This window comes from Macaca mulatta, chromosome 11 (assembly GCF_049350105.2).
Source record: "Macaca mulatta isolate MMU2019108-1 chromosome 11, T2T-MMU8v2.0, whole genome shotgun sequence".
In the NCBI taxonomy this organism is placed as follows: domain Eukaryota; kingdom Metazoa; phylum Chordata; class Mammalia; order Primates; family Cercopithecidae; genus Macaca; species Macaca mulatta.
In genome coordinates, this window is record NC_133416.1 from 124,233,008 (window position 1) to 124,251,375 (window position 18,368).

Below are 18,368 nucleotides of genomic sequence, written 5' to 3' on the forward strand. Positions count from 1 at the left end.
ATAGAGACTGTATTAGGGGCTGGACGAGGTTGTTGAATACAAATGCTCTTTGAAAGCTTTTTCTATTCCTCAGTGACAGGAGCTTGAAATGATACATGCTCTGGGTAGAGTCTGTGTTCTATATGAATAATGGGGCAGTGGGCCTCACATGAGAGTCCACAGATTGGATTTTGGGTGAGAGCTATGAGATCTGTAGAAATTTTTTTTAAATCTGTATTTTTGTTTTTATAGTAATCTTAAAAAATAAAAATAAACTAGATCTTTTGACCCCATGACTGAACTGTGCTGTGGGATCTCAGTACTGGAATTTACCCTTTGTGTTTGAGGCTGTTGGTACCAAGTGACCACCTGCATGCCCGTATTGACCTTGTCATGAATTGTTTTTCACACCAAGGGGTGTCCACAGTTAATTTTTAGGGATCTACAGGCCCTCAAAGTTAAGAAACACTGGAAAGGCACCGTAGTATGCTAGTAGGCACAGACTAATGGATGACCAATTTCTGGGATATCTGCATTTTTGAAGTTACTAGTGAAAGTAATTTGAAGTATTTTTCTCCTGTAGAAAAATGTGGCACATTAAATTGTTAAGATTTAGTATTACTCTTTTGGTTTTTTGGAGGTGGTTTTAGTGAAAACTGATTTTTAATAATAGACACTCAGATGCATAAATTCACAGTAGCTGTTCTATTTTATTACAGTTGAGTTACAAACTGAAATAAGCAATAGTAGCACAAGGTAGCTTTTGGGAGCTAGTTTAGACTTCAGAAATAAATTGCCCAAGTTCTTAAGTGTACCTAATGACAACTGAGGATGAATTTATTTGCTTTCTCGAGGAAGATAAATAGAATTTGAAGTGAGAGAATGTAACTTCCCTTTCACTGCGTGCAGTTTTGGTTGTGGTGTTTATTTCATTCTGAACCCCAGGGCTTGATCAAACTAGAAGTGAGTATATTTGTGGAATGAATATATTTTTGTTTGAAAAGCAAAATGCATCTGCTTGCTTGCCTTTTCATTCAAAAAGCCATTAAACGGGCTCAAGTGGAGTAGAAAGGTGGTCTGGGGGCCAGGGACAGTGTGAGAGGGAAGCTGAGCGAGGCAGTGGGCTGGGAGCTTGGCAGCATACAGGGAGACTGAGCAGGTAAGTATGTTAAGGCTCATGGGAGCCAGTTCTCTCATGCTTGGAGAAGGAAGGCTCAGGTATGGAAAGGGGATGGCCAGAATGAATCCTGTGGGGCTGGATTGGAATAGGAGGCATCAGTGTGGAATTTATGGTGTTAAATATAGATAGAGAAGTAAACAGAGATGTACATGTATGTTGTACGTATATACAGTTATGTGTGTCCTGGCTTTGTTTGCTGAGAAGGTGTAAGAGCAGCAACAGTCCAGTAGCAGTGAGGACAACTCGTGTCCAGCTCTTGAAAATATAACTTTCTACTAAAAGGAACCAGGGATGCTTGGAGAAATGGTGGACTCCAGGGATGGGGCAGTAAAATCACACAGTAAGCCTGGACCATCTGATTGCACTGAAGTGAAGAAGTGCTTGAAGAATGATGATGACATGTCACAAGGACACATAAGTGAGCTTGAAGATGTTCCCACTGGCCAAATCTGGGACAACTGGAGTATCAAAATCAATGTTGATAACAACAGGTTACAACCCATTGAATAAAATAGGAATATATGAGTATACCGTGATAAAAATTAACAGATCAATAAATAAAAAGAGAGGAGAGAAAAATTTCCTTACAGTAGAATGTCAACTAATAAATGCAGAAAGCGTGATGGGATTAGAAAATTACAAATTGGCAACCATCATGGTAATAACTGATTCAGACAAAAAAAAAAAAAAATCAATTGAGGCTAAAACCAGAGTGTAAGAATGGGATGAGGGATGGGGTCTTACATGGTCTCAAAAAATCTCCCCACAAAACACTTACTAATTAAAAGGGAGAAAAAGGTAACTCTGCAGTCAAGAAATCTAACAGGTACCATCTTAATAAAGTGGTCAAATTTAACATCATCAGTAACGATAGAATTGATATCCTGTGCCACGTGACAGGATGCAGTGAGAAAAACATAGAATCACTTCTGTGATATTATTCCAGCCAAAAGTGCACAGCCCCATCTAATCAAGAGAAAATACCGCACAAGCCCAAATTGAGGGACATTCCACAAAATGACTAGCCTGTCCTCTTTAGCACTGTCAAGATTATGAAACTCAGGGAAGGTCTTAAGAACTATTCCAGGTAGAAAGAGAAGAGAGACATGACAACCGAGTGCAGTGTGTCATCCTGGCTTGGGTCGTTTTTCTACAAAGAATGTTACTGGGACAATTGGCAATGGGATCTGACAGTGAGTGTATAGAAGTTCTTGCAGCTTTTCTGTAATTTTGGAAGTTTCAAAATAAAAAGATAAAAAATAACATGTTCTTGAGAAAGATGAAGTAACAGGAACTGGATTTATCTTTCTGCCTTAACTAGAAAACTGGACAAAATATATTAAACCATGGTTTCTAGATATTGGAAAATAAGTAGCCACACCTGTGATCTCTTGGAGGAGAACAAACATGGTGGGCCCACAGTTACACCAGCTCGCCAGCCGGAAACAACTCCAGACAGGGAGTGGGGACCTAAACAGAGTCTGGTGGCCTCCCTGACTTGAGGAGGCCCCAGTGAGGGCTCAGGGAAGCCAAGGTGGATAGAAGTTGTGGGCCAGAGTGTTGGAGAAGAGGGAGCTCCCAGAGGGAGAACCCCAGAGATTGGCTGAGGATTCCCTTGAGTCTTTGGCTGAGTCCTACTCTGCACATGTGTAAGAGGAAATACCTGAACCAGGGAAAGAACTACCTGAAAGGAGAAGGCACAACAATTCTTGGAGCTCACATGAGGCTAAGAATAGTTTGTACTTCCCGAGAGTAGAAAGACCTCATAATTCATGGGTTGTTGAGTGGAATCCTCAGAAGGGTGCCATGTTTTAGTAATGGGGCTAAGTCAGCCCTAGACTAAAAGCCGCTCAGTATCCCCTAACAAAAAAGTTGGAAAGCAGGCCTCAAAAGGATCCAGCCAATTCTGAGTGTCTTAATTTTGCATCAGAGTAAACTTCCATACTATTTTGTAGAATACAACAAAAGCTAGCAACCAGCAATGTAAAATTCACTATGTCTGTCATCCAATAAAAATGAAGCATGGCTGAGGCAGAAGGATCACTTGAGCCTGGGAGGTCAAGGCTCTAGTGAGCCATGACCATGCCATTGCACTCCAGCTTGGGTGACAGAGTGACACCTGCCTCCAAGGAAAAGAATATATTGTGCTACCCTGGTAACATTAAGCACAGCTAGTGCCCAGATTTTGATTTCTAAATGTTCTTCTATAAAAAGAACAAGGGCTAGGGCAGATAAATACAAGATGAATCTGGAACATTTTATGGGACCCGAAAGTAAGGATGTTGATAATAAATAAAAAGATGAGAGTAGGGCATCTGTAGGACAGTGGAACTAAATTGGAGCTCCTGAGAGCTAAAGGAAGGACAACTTGAACAACAAAACATGATGATAGTAATGGATTATAACCTATGGATAAATACCCATGAGTCCATATATTGGTATCAACAAATAATTGAATAAATAAAGGAGAAGAGACAGCTCTTCCTTACAGTAGTATTTCAATTGCTATATGGGAAGGGATGATGAAAATAGAAAGCCACCATTTGGCATGCACCATAATCATAATTGTAGGCAAGAATCACCAGTGGATGTTAAAATCAATGTGATGAATGTCTCCGTTTGGGCTGTTATAACAAAACACTATAAACTGGGTGACTTATAAACAACAGAAGTGTATTTCTGACAGTTCTGGAGGCTGGGAAGTCCAAGGTCAGGTCACTGGCAGATTCTACGTCTGGCGAGAGCCCTTCCTCCCAAGCGGTGCCTTCTTTCACATGGTGAAAGGGGCAAAGGAGCTCTCAGGCTCTGTCCTCATGACCTCATCACATCCCAAAGGCCTCATTTCCTGGTACCATCACTTAGGGGGTTAGGATTTTAACACTGAAATGGTGGTGGGGGGACACAGCATTCAGATGACGGCAGTGAGTAACAGGACATTTCCATGGTGTGAAATCATCACTCCGTAAGAGAAAAATGGTAACTTCACAGTAGAGAAAACTGGCGGATACCACCTTAACCAAGTGATGATAGTTAACATGACCAGTAATGAAACTTTGATATTATGTACCTCCTGATACATAATACACTGGAAAGGCACAACACTCCTTCTGATTTTAAACATGAGGAAACAGCAGACAATTGAGAGGCCTACAAAATAAATGAGCAGTACTTTTCAAAAAGTGTCAGGGTCATGAAGGACAAGGAATGACTGAGTAATTGCCCCAGATTGGAGTCAATGAAGGAGATATGGCAGCTAAATGCTATGTGGAATTCTGGATTGGATCCTGGACCAGAAAAAATATGCTGCTAAGAGGACAGGTGAAATGCAAATAAAATCTGTAGATTAAATATGTTGCATCAGTGTTAATTTCCTGGCTTCCATCATTCTGCTATGGTTATGTAATAGGTTAACATTTGGGAAAGCTGGATGAAGCTATACTGGAACTGTTTGCATAATTTTTATAACATTTTTGTAAGTCTGAAATTATTTCAAAATCAAAAAAGACATCAAATTACAGTATTAAATAAGATTGGATTTTTCCCATAGCAATTTAATGCCATTTAAAAACAATGTTACATAATTCCTTAGGAAAGAATGTGCTTGCCCCTTTTCTGCTGTCTGACTGACTTGGAGGCCTGAGATTAGATGGTACCCCTGTGTTGTTTTGGTGGTGGTTATATAATCAGGGATCCTCAGCATTTCTTTTTTCTATATCTTGCTGTTTGTCTTCGAGCTATTCCCTGCAACCTCCCCTTTTCTTAAAAAAAAAAAAAAAAGTATGATGATGAGTATCTAGTCTTTGGTATTTTGTTTCCAAAGGATCCTTTTTTTTTTTTTTTTTTTTTTCAAAACAGAGTCTCACTCTCTTGCCCAGCCTGGAGTGTAGTGGTAAAATCTCAGCTCGCTGCAACCTCTGCCTCCCAGGTTCAATCGATTCTCCTGCCTCAACCTCCTGAGTAGCTGGGATTACAGGCATGCACCAACCACCAAACCGGCTAATTTTTTTTTGTTTGTTTGGTATTTTTATTAGAGATGGCGTTTCACCATGTTGGCCAGGCTGGTCTCAAACTCCTAGCCTCAAGTGATCTACCCCCGCCCAGCCTCCCAAAGAATACTTTTTAAAGAATAGTGTAGCCATTTTATTTTAAAATATCAACATTTACAAACATGCCAGAAGTTACGTTTTTGCCACTACTTACAACTTATGACAAAAAAAAATTTTTATCGGTTTCATATATAAAATGGGAAAAGAAGGCCTTGTTTTTCAAAATCATTTCAGGAGGTAATCAAAAAATCTGAAGAGCACTGGTCTGGAAGGCAGGTGGCCATGTGAGTCTCTGTCTTTATTGGGCTGTTGTGATACACGTGATCCACTCTGTGGGCATGGGGGAGAGGGAGACCCAAGAGCCCCATCCCAGACATCAGGGGCCTTGTGGCAAAACCATCTATATGTTGGGGAGATTTGCATTGGCATCTGAAGGCCCAAGTGAGATGTTAGACTGTCTGTGGTTTCTGTCTTCTGATTCTTATTTGGCGTTAAGTAACTCAGAACCAACTGTAGTTTCACCATAATCTAAATCTTTATGTAAACTTTTTTCCCTGCTTTTTATTTGAGCCATTTATTACTTTCCTTGAAAGGGAATTAATTGATAGTATAATTTAAATTTTTTTTTGAGGATTTGGAATGAGATTTCTAAAGGCTGCAAAATATCATCACTGGAATTTTCACCGTAGATCTGAGAAGACACTTAGTCTGTAGTGTGGCTGTTGAAAACGTTTGTAAAACACAGATTAAGGTATTTTTACTTTTGTTAGTGATAGCCTTTCAAATTGTTATTCTTAAAAAATTCTTTTATTGTGAAAAATTCAAAATATACAAAAATGGAATGAATAGCATGATATTCATATACCCATATACCCATCACTCAGCTTCAACAGTGATCAGTTTTTTAAAAATCTATTACCACCCAGTCCACTGATTCCCCACTCCCCTCCCTAGAGGCATCTACTACTACCAGTGTCTGCTGATCTCTTCCAGATAGAGTCTCTATCATGTTATGTTGGTTATAGAGAAAATTGGCCTCGGTCTGAGTCTGCGCACACAGCGATGTGATGTCTCTTTCACGTTACCTGCCCTCTCAAACTTTCCCTTGTAGCAGCTGGTCCTCATTCTTCGCCTTCTCCATCAGTCTGTTTTCCTTTGATGCCAACTGGAAATTCTTCTATCTAGTCACATTGCCATAGTCTTAACATACACTATGTGCTTCCTTTTCAGTCTGCTGTCTCATCATTTTTCATTCTTCTTTTTCAAGTGTTCTTTCTGCTTTGAATTTGAGAGCTACTAAATATATTCAGTCTTACTTCCTCTTCTCTTGACTCAGTTTCTACTTTGGTGATCTCGCTGCTTTGTTTATGCCCTAACCAGTCGCCACCTCCACAAGCCTATTCAGATTCTTTTAAACTTGTCAATCTAAAATGCAGCTTCCAGAATGTTTTCTGTTTATTGTCTGCTTTAGGCAACAGAGCTGTAGAGCTGTGGTCAGCGGGAATGCAGGATGGCATGCCACAGTAGCCGCAGTAACAAGAAACTTCAGCTTTTTCCTTTGTCATGACCCTTGTGGTTTAGCTGTTCTTTGTGACCCTTGTCTACACTGATACTAATCTCCCACCGGCACCTCTTCCATGAAGAGCAAAAACTTCTTTTGTCCTGTCCGACTTTGTGCTAGCTTTATGTCTCTGGCCTGATTTCAGAGTGGCGATGTGTGGATTTAATGAACAAAGAGGTACGTGTTAAGTAAGTGCTGTGGATATATTTAAAATTTTTGTCAAAATGCCTTTTCCTTTGTTGCAGAATTTCTTCTGACTCCTGCTTAATTTCTGATAGGCAAGTGCCTATTTACATGGTGGAAACTGAGATTGCCAGCTGTCTATAAAGAGTCAACTTCATTCAGTATCTCTGAACACAGTTAATTGATCCTGTCTATTTAACGATCGTGAAGTTGACACCAAGCTTCAGGTGTTTATTGTGCAAGCTCAAGAGGATGGGAGCTCGTGGCTGAAATAATTTCTAATCAAGAAACCACTAAAGACCACAAGACCAGCTCTGTAGTTCCAGAAGGAACTAGTCTATGGCCTTCAAAACTGTTAACGTGTTTTAAATTTTGTGGTGCATGGAAAAGATCAAAGGGGAGGGAGGAGTATACCAATTGTGTTTTTTTCCAAAACCAGTTCAGCAGTTATTTACCTTTCAGGCAATTAACATAATTACCATTATGCTAAAAAGTAATTTTGGAAAGTTCTGCCCTGAGCTCTTACGACTCCACCGGGACAGTTTTAGTTGGGACTTATCTTTTTGATGGAAGCTTAATTGCAATTTTGGCTTTGTGCACACAAACAGAAGCAGCTAATTGTTTAGGCAAATAGCAGATTAATTTAAATATGCATCCCTAATAAAACAAAAATGGTATCCATTATGGTCCTTGTTCCCATGACGAAGAATATAAATATTCTGTGCAAGTACCATTAGACGGAGGTCTTAAGGATTGTCGACATTATTTCACAGTGGTAGCACTTTCCAGATATCGAGTAATCTTTACAAAAGCTAACATAAATCAGTTTAAACTCATTTAGATCCCATTTCCACTATGTGCAGTTTCATTACCACACTCTGGCTGGCCTCCTTAGGGAGGTGGGAGGGGCCTGCTGCAAACTGGCATGGGTGCCCATCCACAGCTGCTGAGCAGGCTTTATGTCTCCTCGAAAGACTGGCCATCGTTACTCATGTCATCGTTAATGGCTGTTCCTAGTCTAGGCTGAGCTCACAGTTCCTTCAGCCTGGCTGCTGCTTGTCAAGGTGGAGGGTCCTGAGCCCAGGGAGCAGGTGGGACTGCCAGGCCCTGCCCCTTCTCCTTTATTAGGCCAATGGCCCTCACTTGTCTTCCGGATGTTTCAAGAGACCCAGTTTCTTCTTTTGTCTGCATCCTTTTCCTGTTTGTTATGAGTGAAACAGTGTTGTTGCGATCCCAGCACTCCTCAGAATTAATCATCTTTTATCCAGCTACTGAGGTTTGGTCAGGAAGGAAGAAAAACACTTGCTCTTTCTGTTTCTCTAGGGGCAAAACGGGGGCTATACACTCCGGCCTTCAGGATGATGCCTGGTGCAGGGAATGGCAAAAAAAAAAAAAAAAAAAAAAAAAAAAAAAAAGGCTTGCTGCTTATGCCACTGCTAAGAAACCAAGTAGAACCTCCCTTTGTGTTTGCCGAGACTATTTCTCTTGTTTTACCTTGGCCTACTGTGCAGGAGGGATATTGTAGAGACCTTTGCCGGGGCGGGCGGGGGGTGTCTCCTTGCCCTGAGGTCCCTCCCCAGGCCCTTGCCAGGTGGGCATGTTCATAGTATTTGAGTTAGTCTTTTGGCCTCAGCTAATTGGATGAGGGATGGGGCGTCAGTCCTGGGGGAAGCTGATTCATGGACTGGGATGGGCTGGCTGGGACTCAGACTTTGTTGCATGCTTGGAGTCGAAGACCTCCTGGAATGGAGACACCACCCTTTCTTCATGTGCCCAGGGATGAGAGAAAGCTGGTTTCCGAAGAGAAGAATGAAATAGAATTGCAGAGAGAAGCAGAGATAAGATCTGTGGTGCACACAAGTTGTATACACTACCTTGGTTCTGCATGTCTTCCTGGTTCCTGCTTCTGATCCCTTATCACCTCCAGCTGTACTTCCTGCCCTTGGGCTCCGTGAAATAGCCTCATTCCAGTTTCCTTTTGTGTTTAAGCCAGTTTCAGTGGGTTTCGTACAACCAAATGTTTCGATGTTGAAACATATGACAAGCATTCAGCAAACCTTTATTGATGTATAGCCACATCCAGCACTCTGAATTCCCTACCGTAGGGTGTAGAGAGGGAAAAGGACACAGTCTTGCCACTTCACAAATTCACAGTGTCAGGAGCCAAATCCATTTCATTGCTAGGTCTGCAGTATGATAAAATTTGACTTTTCAAATGAATTTACATCAGATAAAAAAAAATACCTATTTGAGAAGTGAATTTCCTTGGCTCTGACGGACATTGACTACTTCTTCCTTAGTAGTTACGCAATAAATGTGGACCTGGTTCAAGTTAAAACGTCTAGAAAAGTTTGCTGCTGCTTTTCTGGGGTCTTAAAATAGTGTGACAGCATGACCAAAAGTTAAGCTTATTCCTTGTTCCATTGTGCTTTGTGTATATCTCTCTGTGATAACTGTGTTTTATAATTTAGTTATTAAATATTTGTTTCTCTCCAGTGTGTGTTTTGTGAGAACAGGTATCCTTTCAATTCTTATATGTCACTAAAATGTTGGCTCCATCAGTCAGGGACTTTTTTTGTTTTATTTTGACTTATTCACTGTGATACCCCAGTCCCTAGAATAGTGCCTTGGTACAAAACAGGGAGCTCCGTAACTACCTGTTGAATGTATTACTGCATTGATTCCTTTTTGGCTAAATGTAGCTGATGATAATCAGCCACACTATTATAGAGCATTCTTATAATTCAGTTATTCACTATTCAAGTCCTTGCAGTTTTGAGATTATAAAAATAGCCATGACATAACTGTAGTAACTGATAAATTGACGATTTATAAAATTAGCTTTCACTCAAACACCCCTCCCTGTTAGGTTCTGTATCTATTCCTGCCCACTCTGCCCATATGCTTTTGGGGCAGATATCCAACAATACAGTTCAAAGTGAAATTGCATACCCTGCAGAAGCTGCAGAACTTTGTGATGTTGAAAGTGACAGTGAAAGAACTAGAAGTGGTAATTACATGGATAAATGGAAATGGCTTTTTTAATTATTTAAATATCTTTAAAAGATAATTGCCTGCTTATGCAAAAGTAATAACGATGTATGTAAGGTTTACAAGATGTACGAATAAAAAGTTTGTAACATGTAGAAATAAAAGTATGACAATAATAGCACAAAGGCTGGAAGGGAAGAAATAGAAGTATGCTGTTCTGAAGTTTGTTTTTTTTTAACTGAGAGTCTCACTCCGTCACCCAGGCTGGAGTGCAGTGGCACGATCTCGGCTCACTGCAACCTCTGCCTCCCAGGTTCAAGCAATTCTCGTGCCTCAGCCTCCTGAGTAGCTGGGATTACAGGTGCCCACCACCATGCCTAGCTATTTTTTGTATTTTTACTAGGGACGGGGTTTCACTTTGTTGGCTAGACTGATCTTGAACTCCTGACCTCAAGTGATCCGCCCACCTCAGCCTCCCAAAGTGCTGCGATTACAGGCATGAGCCACCACACCCAGCCAAAGTTCTTATATAACATGTGAAGTGATACAATATTCCTTGCAGGTAGACTGTGATAAGTTAAAGACTTCTGTTAAAATCCAAAAGCAACCTCTAAAATAACAAAGAGTTTTGGCTAACAAACCAACAAAGGAATTAAAATGGAACAAAACACATTTAGTTATCCCAAATACTCAATCCAAAAAATAAAAAAGGCAATAAAAGAGGAGAAAAGGGAGCAAAGAACAGATGGGATAAATTTAAAAAATTAGCGAACTGGTAGATTAAACCCAACCTTATCAATAATCACAGTAAATATAAATTATTTAAATGCCCCAATTAAAAGCAAGACCAACTACATGCTGTCTACAGAAAACCCAGTTTCAATATATAAAGACACAAGCGAAAAAATGGGAGAAGTTCTGCATGCTAACACTAATCGAAAGAAAGCTGGCGTAGCCATGTCACTCTCAAAGTGGATTTCAAAGCAAAGACTAGAATAACCAGGGATACGGAGGGACTTTGCCTATGATAAAGAATCAACTCATCAAGAGGACATAACAATCCTAAATGATTTTGCACCTAAAAATGATGTTGAAGGACTGTGCATGTGATATCAGCCCCTGACAAGTGAGGACCTGACCAAGTGCAACACTTTATAATTGAAGCAGGGGAAACTGAAAAAGATGACAACACGACAGTCTTTCAGGAGAGAAAGATTTGACCATTAAATTGATGGAGCCTTGGAATTTTTTTTTTTTTTTTTTTTTTCCCCGAAAAGACCCTGCTCAGGATAGCTCTGTGCAACTCAACCTTGTGGTGAAGGATGTTTTATTGCATAAAGTTCTGTTGGAAAAATGATGCCAACAAAACCAATACTTGATTAATAATGAAAAATGTGTTTATAGATAAACTCCATGTGTGCTTAGAGTGAGCTGTGGTTAAATAGCTTCCACGCTTGGCAGCACCCAGGGTGAGTTTGATGGTGTATGTCAGTTACTCATTGAACTCGTAGTTATTTTATGCACTTACAAATGCAGCCACTCATCCTGCACTTTTCCAGCTAAATTCCAGCCCAGCTTCATGACATACCAAGTGGCCTTGGACCAAGTTGTTTAACTGCTCGGTGCTTCTGTTTCTTTTCTGTGAGAGGAGTAAAATGGTGCTCCTCCTCCCAAGATGGAAGTGAATGCTCCGTGAGAGGAGACACATGAGTCTCTGAAGACTCAGAAGCTCTATGCAAATGGCAGTGTTTTTTTCTCTTTACTGTTGTGATGTCTCAAAACAAATGCAAACAAATGCAATGCAGTGTTTGAAGGAAGCCCATGTTAAGAGCAGACATCTTGGCATGGGAGAGCTGATCTCCTATCTGATGTGTAGAGCCACTGGCATTTTCTGCAGCATATTTTTCTCTTCTGAGTCAGGATGGAAAGAATTTGCCAAAATAATTGCCAGGGGAATGTGTTGTGGAACCTTTTGTGATCTGCTTATCCCCCAAGTTTATCATAATTCTTAAGAGTACACTGTGTTTTAGTTGCGAAGCAACATTTAGCTTGAAGAAGGCTCTGCTTTTGTTTATAATTGCTTACTTAGCCTACTGACAGTTTGAAAGTCTGGCAAAGCAGCCCAAATGTATTATTTTCTTCCAATTCTCTATATTTATTTAGTGCTGAATGATCCTTTATAGTAAGATCCTAAACTCAAAGCACTTATGGTTTAAAGACAAAGTAGAAGGCAAGAAAAAAGAAAGATAGGAAGATACACTGCCAAGAGAAGAAAAGCAAAAAGCTTGGTCTGTTCTAGATAATAGGAAGTTATAGTAAATAGGGCTAGATTTACGGATGAGCAATAGAAGGGAAATTAACATTGATAGATTAAATATGTTTTATAACACAACAGGAACTATAGACTGCATAAAAATAAAAGAAAGGATTGGTCCATCTTCAGTGCTTCGTGTGGCTGGTCTCCTTTCATCTGCCCCACAGTCCTATGTAGTAGGTAATGTTGTCTTCAGCTTTACAGAAAGGCAAACAGGCTCAGAGCTGTTAAGCAACTCCCCTAAGTCCATCAGCTAACAAGTGCTGGAGCTGGATTTGACCTCAAATAGCCACAGACTGTGTTATCTCCACACATTTATTTCTTGATGAATTTTGAAAAATTGAATCAATTGGAATTGGAGCAAGGCAGTAACCAGCCTCATGCAGAGAGTAATTATTTTCTTGGGTAAATCTTCGAAGGGAAGGAAATAGCTTGGGAATGATAAAATGAAATTATTTGTGAGGAAAGGAGAATCAATGACATGCTAAGTACAGAAAAGCTTATCTGACTGGTAGAAAAGTGTAAGTTCCTGTAGACCACTGGTTCTAAACTCCAGTGGACATCCCCAGAGTTGCTGGTGCCTGACAGTCTGCATTTCTAATAAGTTGCCACGTGGTACTGATGCTACCGGTCTGGAAACCACCCTGGAGAAAGGTGGTGACATGGCCAGTGTGTGAAAGAGGAATTAATCTGGGTAGCAGCATTCCAGGTGCTGGGAGGAGAGTGGAAAATTGGCATTTTTGACAAGTGTGGGATATTGAAGCACATGTTTTAGAGCTATGCAACATAAAGCGCCGCTGCTAACAGAGACTTAAGGAGGACGGTGCTAAGGAAGGATGTGAAATATAGGCTGAGCATCCCTAATCCAAAATTCCAAAATGCTTGGAAACTTTTTAAGCACTGACACGATGCTACATGTAGGAAATTTCACATCTAACGTTATGTGATGGGTTGGTAGCCAAAACTTTGCTTAATGCACAGAATTATTTAAAATATTGCATAGACCAGGTACATTGGCTCACACGTGTAATTCCAACACTTCGGGAGGCAGAGGCAAGAGGATTGCTTGACCCCAATAGTTCAGAAAACCAGCCTGGGCAACATACTGAGACTGTGTCTCTACAAAAAATTTTAGCTGGGTATGGTGGCATGCACCTGTAGTCCTGTCTATTTGGGAGGTTGAAGCAGGAAGATCACTTAGGTGCATCAGTTCAAGAATGCAGTGAGCTATGATAGCACCGCTGCACTCCAGCCTGGGCGAAGAGTGAGGCACTGTTTCTAAAAAATAAAAAAGTAAAATATTGTATAAAATTACCTTCAGGCCATGTGCGTCAGGTATATATGCAACATAAGTGATTGCGTGTTTAGGCTTGGGTCTCATTTCCAAGGTATCCCCTTTAAAAAATTTTCCTTTATGTTGCATGTTTTTAAAATAATTGAACATATTAAGTGAATTAAAATTGTTACCTGCATTGTTTCTTGCTGCATAGGGTTTCTTAATATTTGGGATTTAAGGACCGGAAAGTACCCTGTTCATCGTTTTGAACATGATGCAAGAATACAGGCACTAGCCCTCAGCCAGGACGATGCAACTGTGGCCACAGCTTCTGCTTTTGATGTCGTGATGCTGTCCCCCAGTGAGGAGGGGTACTGGCAGATAGCTGCGGAATTTGAAGTTCCGAAACTGGTGAGCTTTTTAGTCTGGTCATTTTATTTTCTATTCTTAGAATCTCTGGGTCTAATATAAGCATGTACTAATGGCATTGGTAACTCCCATTCACTCAGAGCTTCCTGTGGGCCTTACATCCATAAATCTAACTACAGCCTTACAAAATAGGTAGTAGTGTTTTCCCCATTTACCAAGAAGTCACTTTGCTGCTTAGAGCAGTGAACTGGCTTGCCCCAGTTCTCAGAGCTAAGAAGTTGTGATTCAAACCTTAGGGCTGACTTCAGGGTCAGAGCTGCTCATCACTGTGGTTCCTTGGCCTTTTTCAGACTAACACGGTGGAATCTTACCCTTGGGAATTGATGATCAGTTTCTGACCTAATATATAAGCGAGAATGAGTTCAGTGGTGTTATCCCAGTCCATATGGGAAGGAAGGTTTCCATTCCTACACTTCCTTCATCCCAAGACTGTCTCACCTGAAATTGAAAGTAACTCCTGAGTGAAGATAGATTTAAGTCGGTGTTAATGGGGTAGCCATGTTCCAGGATGTCACCTGTGCAGTTCAGCCAGCCTTAAGAATTCTTTATGTCGAGCTTATTTCTGAGTTCATTTATACAGGAACCTCTATATTTGTAGAGTGGGAGATGATTTGGGGCTAAGAAGGAAGTTCTCAAATCTGTCTATGCTGAGTTTGGATTTAATTTAAACAAACTTGATTTTGGCACTGGTAGGAGAGTGAGCAGAAAAGCCAACACTGAGTGATGAATTGAGGGCCTGACCTGGAACCAATCCTGTTCCTCCCTCTTCCTCTCTGGTGGAAATCTTAGACTAGAATAACTTAGAAAGCCATGGCATCACTGCTTCACCTCCATGAGCATCTGCACTTTGGAAATAGTGCTCCCCCAAGATGGCCTGATGATGTCAACTCATCTGGGTTTTATTAGAAAAATGTGAAAGTATATTTCTGTTCTCAAAACTTCCAAAGTACTATTTAGTCTGTGATTAAAGAATACTGTAGACCAGCAATCACTAAATGGACCCAGATACTTAAGATGCCAGTTTCTCTGTAAAGTGCAAATCCTGCCTTGGCAATAAGGTGGCATCCTGGCACAGACTGGAAGCTTTTTGAAGTAGTTTACAGCCCCCAGCAAATGGCACCACCACTGTCAGTCTCAGCCTCTTGGTCTGTCAGAAAGCCAACACGGAGATAAAGTTAAAGGGCTAGACAGAGGATGTCCGTTGTAGGAAAATAACAAATGATTTGGAGGAGTGAGAGGAACCAAGCAGCCATTGTCTGAGGCGGGTTTTATGCATGGTTTAGGAATTATTTTTCACTTTGGGTGAAAGGTTCCCACAAAATGCTCTGAGTATCCTTGGAAAAGGCACCCCTGGCCCGAAGAGCCAAGCCAGTTTTGTCTTGTCCATATACGCCCCTGAATGGCAGTGGCAGTGTTCCCAGGTCTGCGATATTAGCCTAGAGCGGCTGTCCTTTGTGATGGACCTGCTGCTTGTGAAGCTGGGCCCAAGGATTAGGAGAGTCCCCCGGATGTTGACGCTCCCTCCAGCTCCTCTGGACGGTGTTCCGGAGGCCGGCTTTGAACTCTTTGGCGTATGGTCAGGGCAGCGCTGTCCTTTCACACTGTGGATTTTCATTATTACACAGCGTGGCTCACCTTCCATGTGTCCTCTCGTGATTTACTCGAAGAGGCGAAAGCCTGTTGGGAACAGCACCGTGGAGAAATGGGCCGCCTGTGGATGGACAGAATCAAATTATTCTTGAAAAGTGCGTCTCAGACTCGTGCACATTAGACAAAGTGCCGGTGGTGACGCATTCAGGACTGGGGAGCAGGGTGGGTAGAAAAATGTGTTTGTAGATCCCTTCCTTACCCTCTGGTGGCCAGATGGACCCTGATGACATTGAAACCAGGAGACAGCAGATCACTTGGATATTTTGAACCTTTTGGCCACACATTTTGGCACGAATGTTAAAATATTCTTTTTTGCGAATTTGGAACTGAGTGAATGTTATTTATTCAGTTTCTTGTAAAAACAAACAAAAAAAACCACACACAAAACAAACAAAAAACCTTTTATTTTTTGAATTGCTATTACATCCCCATGGTTCAGAATTTAAAAGACACAATAAGGCTGATGGTGGGAAATCTCTGCATCTCATAATCCACTTCCCTCCTTGAAGGCAGCCATTGTTAGTAGATTTATGGATGTGCGAGTCAAGCATGTGGTGTACTTTCTCCGCCCCCACCTTGTACACATTCAGCAGGTGAGGTTACCTTACTCATCTTGCATCCTTGCTTTACCCGCTAAGTATATCTTGGAGAATCATCCCATTTGTTTCGTTTTATAAAGAACGTTTTCATGCTTCCCTCTATGACTGCATGGTATTCCAGTGTATAGATACACTAAGTTACTTAATTAGTCCCTTAGTAATGGGTGTTTCCGTTTTTCTAGTTTTTAGCTAAGACACAATTGTACTACAGTTCATGAATAACCTTGTATATAATTATTTTTTATATTTGTGAGTTTATTTGTAAGTAACTTCTAGAAGTGGATGTCCTAGGTCAGAGTGTATGTTCATTTGGTATTTTGATAAGAGTTGCCAAAGTTCCCTTGATAGAAGCTGGACAAGATTTATGTCCCCACCAGCAATAAGTGGAATCCAGAAACATGGAACATGGTTTTTCCCTCCTTCACTTCCAGCCTAGGGTGTTATCAGATTTCTTGATCTTTACCGATATGAAAGATGAAGCATCATATTTCAATGAATTTTCATTTTGTATTTCTCTTTTTAGGCATGTCTTATGTTTCTCTTACACTGAACATCTTTTCTGTTGTGTAAGAGCTGTTTGTGTTTCATTTCCTGTGGGTGTTTCATTTGCCCATCTTTTTTCTGTTGGGTTGCTGGCCTTCGCATTGATGTGTAGGTGGAATTGCATATTTTTGACCAAGTCAGGATGAATTTGTGGGACTAAACAACTCTTACCTTTTAACAGGTTCAGTACCTTGAAATAGTTCCAGAAACTGGAAGGTACCCTGTGGCAGTAGCCGCTGCTGGAGATCTGATGTACCTGCTCAAAGCCGAAGACTCTGCCAGAACCCTCCTTTATGCCCACGGCCCGCCTGTCACATGTCTAGACGTCTCTGCCAACCAAGTTGCTTTTGGTGTACAGGGCCTGGGATGGGTGTACGAAGGAAGCAAGGTACACAACTAGCAAGATGTATAATTAACAAAAAAGAACATAGATTTATTTTTTAGCAGGGACTTGAAAAATTAAAGCTCTTCAATATTTTTCCAGATAGGGCAGTATATAAGCATGGTCAAAAAATTCAAAGAACTTCAAAAGGATTGAAAATGAAAATTAATCGTTTTCTTTCTCCTCCCTTCCCCTAACTTCGCTGCATAGAATAAACTATTAACAGTTTTGAGGTATCCACCTAGAAAAATGTAATGCATATATAAGTACATTTGTATACTGAAAACATATTGTTGTAGAGATGCGATCACAGTATACATAGTGTTCTGTACCCAGCATTTTTACTCCATAATGTGCCTTGGGGAGAGCATTCCATGTCAGCTCTTACCAACTCTCCCTCCCTAGGATTCCAGCATATGCTTCTAGCTCATAGCCTGTTTAGCCAGGCCCCTCACTGGTGGGCATTTAGCTTGCTTTCACTGTGTTGGCTGCTATAAGCAACGCTACAATGTATATTGCAGCTTGCAGAAGTCCTTGTATATATAGTGTATCTCTAGGATGTGTACTTGCGATAATGATGGACATTGCCAAGTTGCTTTTCTAAAAAGGTGCATCAGAATTCACATTCTTACCAACAGTGCATAAAAGTGCCTTCTGAAACTCTGAGTCAGAAGCAGGAAGACAGGTTTTGAATGGAAATTCTTTGAGTGATGACTAAATTTTATCACTCCCTAGCATCTTACTATCCTGACTGTAGGCCAAATACTTGGTCTAAGAGCTGATTTATAGAACTCTCCCTATCAGTGGGACCAAGTGGAAGAGAGAGAAAGTTTTTGTTTCATTTTGGTTTTTTTCTTTCCAATTTCCCTGCTCCTGACCCTTTCTGTCAGTTGGTGGGATTCCTGCGAAGGAATGTGTCTGGGCCTGCAGACCCTGTGTGACTGTTAGTACGTTCCTTAACCCTCTTTATGCCTCAGTTTCCTCATTTGTAAAATAGAGTTCATAGTAGTGCCTGCTTCTTAGAGTTGTAGGATTAAATGAAAAGCCATATGTAAAGCTTGAGGCATGGTGCCTGGCACATGAGAGCTCACGATCTGTTGGCTCCTGAACCTCCCGTTATTACTCCCACCCATAGTTGGAGTCCAGCCTCTGGTGGTGCTTACTTTTACATCTTATTTCCTCCATGTATTTGACCTGTAAGGTCAAATCTCATTTATGTAGGAGTGATTGGTTTT

General features: G+C 40.9%; 1 protein-coding gene across 9 annotated transcripts in view; it reads left to right on the forward strand.

Annotated features, from left to right (window-relative positions):
* The window catches only part of FBXW8 (F-box and WD repeat domain containing 8), a 115,642-nt gene that overhangs the window by 55,771 nt on the left and 41,503 nt on the right, over positions 1-18,368 (forward strand). For all 9 annotated transcript variants that reach the window (XR_013401515.1, XR_013401516.1, XR_013401517.1 and 6 more), the window contains 2 exons: positions 13,745-13,941; positions 16,933-17,139. Coding sequence is in view for 5 of the 9 variants with exons in the window: in XM_077955343.1 (XP_077811469.1) it covers positions 13,745-13,941; positions 16,933-17,139 (404 nt within the window). In the remaining 4 variants the exon portion in view is untranslated. The remainder of the gene's footprint in view (positions 1-13,744; positions 13,942-16,932; positions 17,140-18,368) is intronic.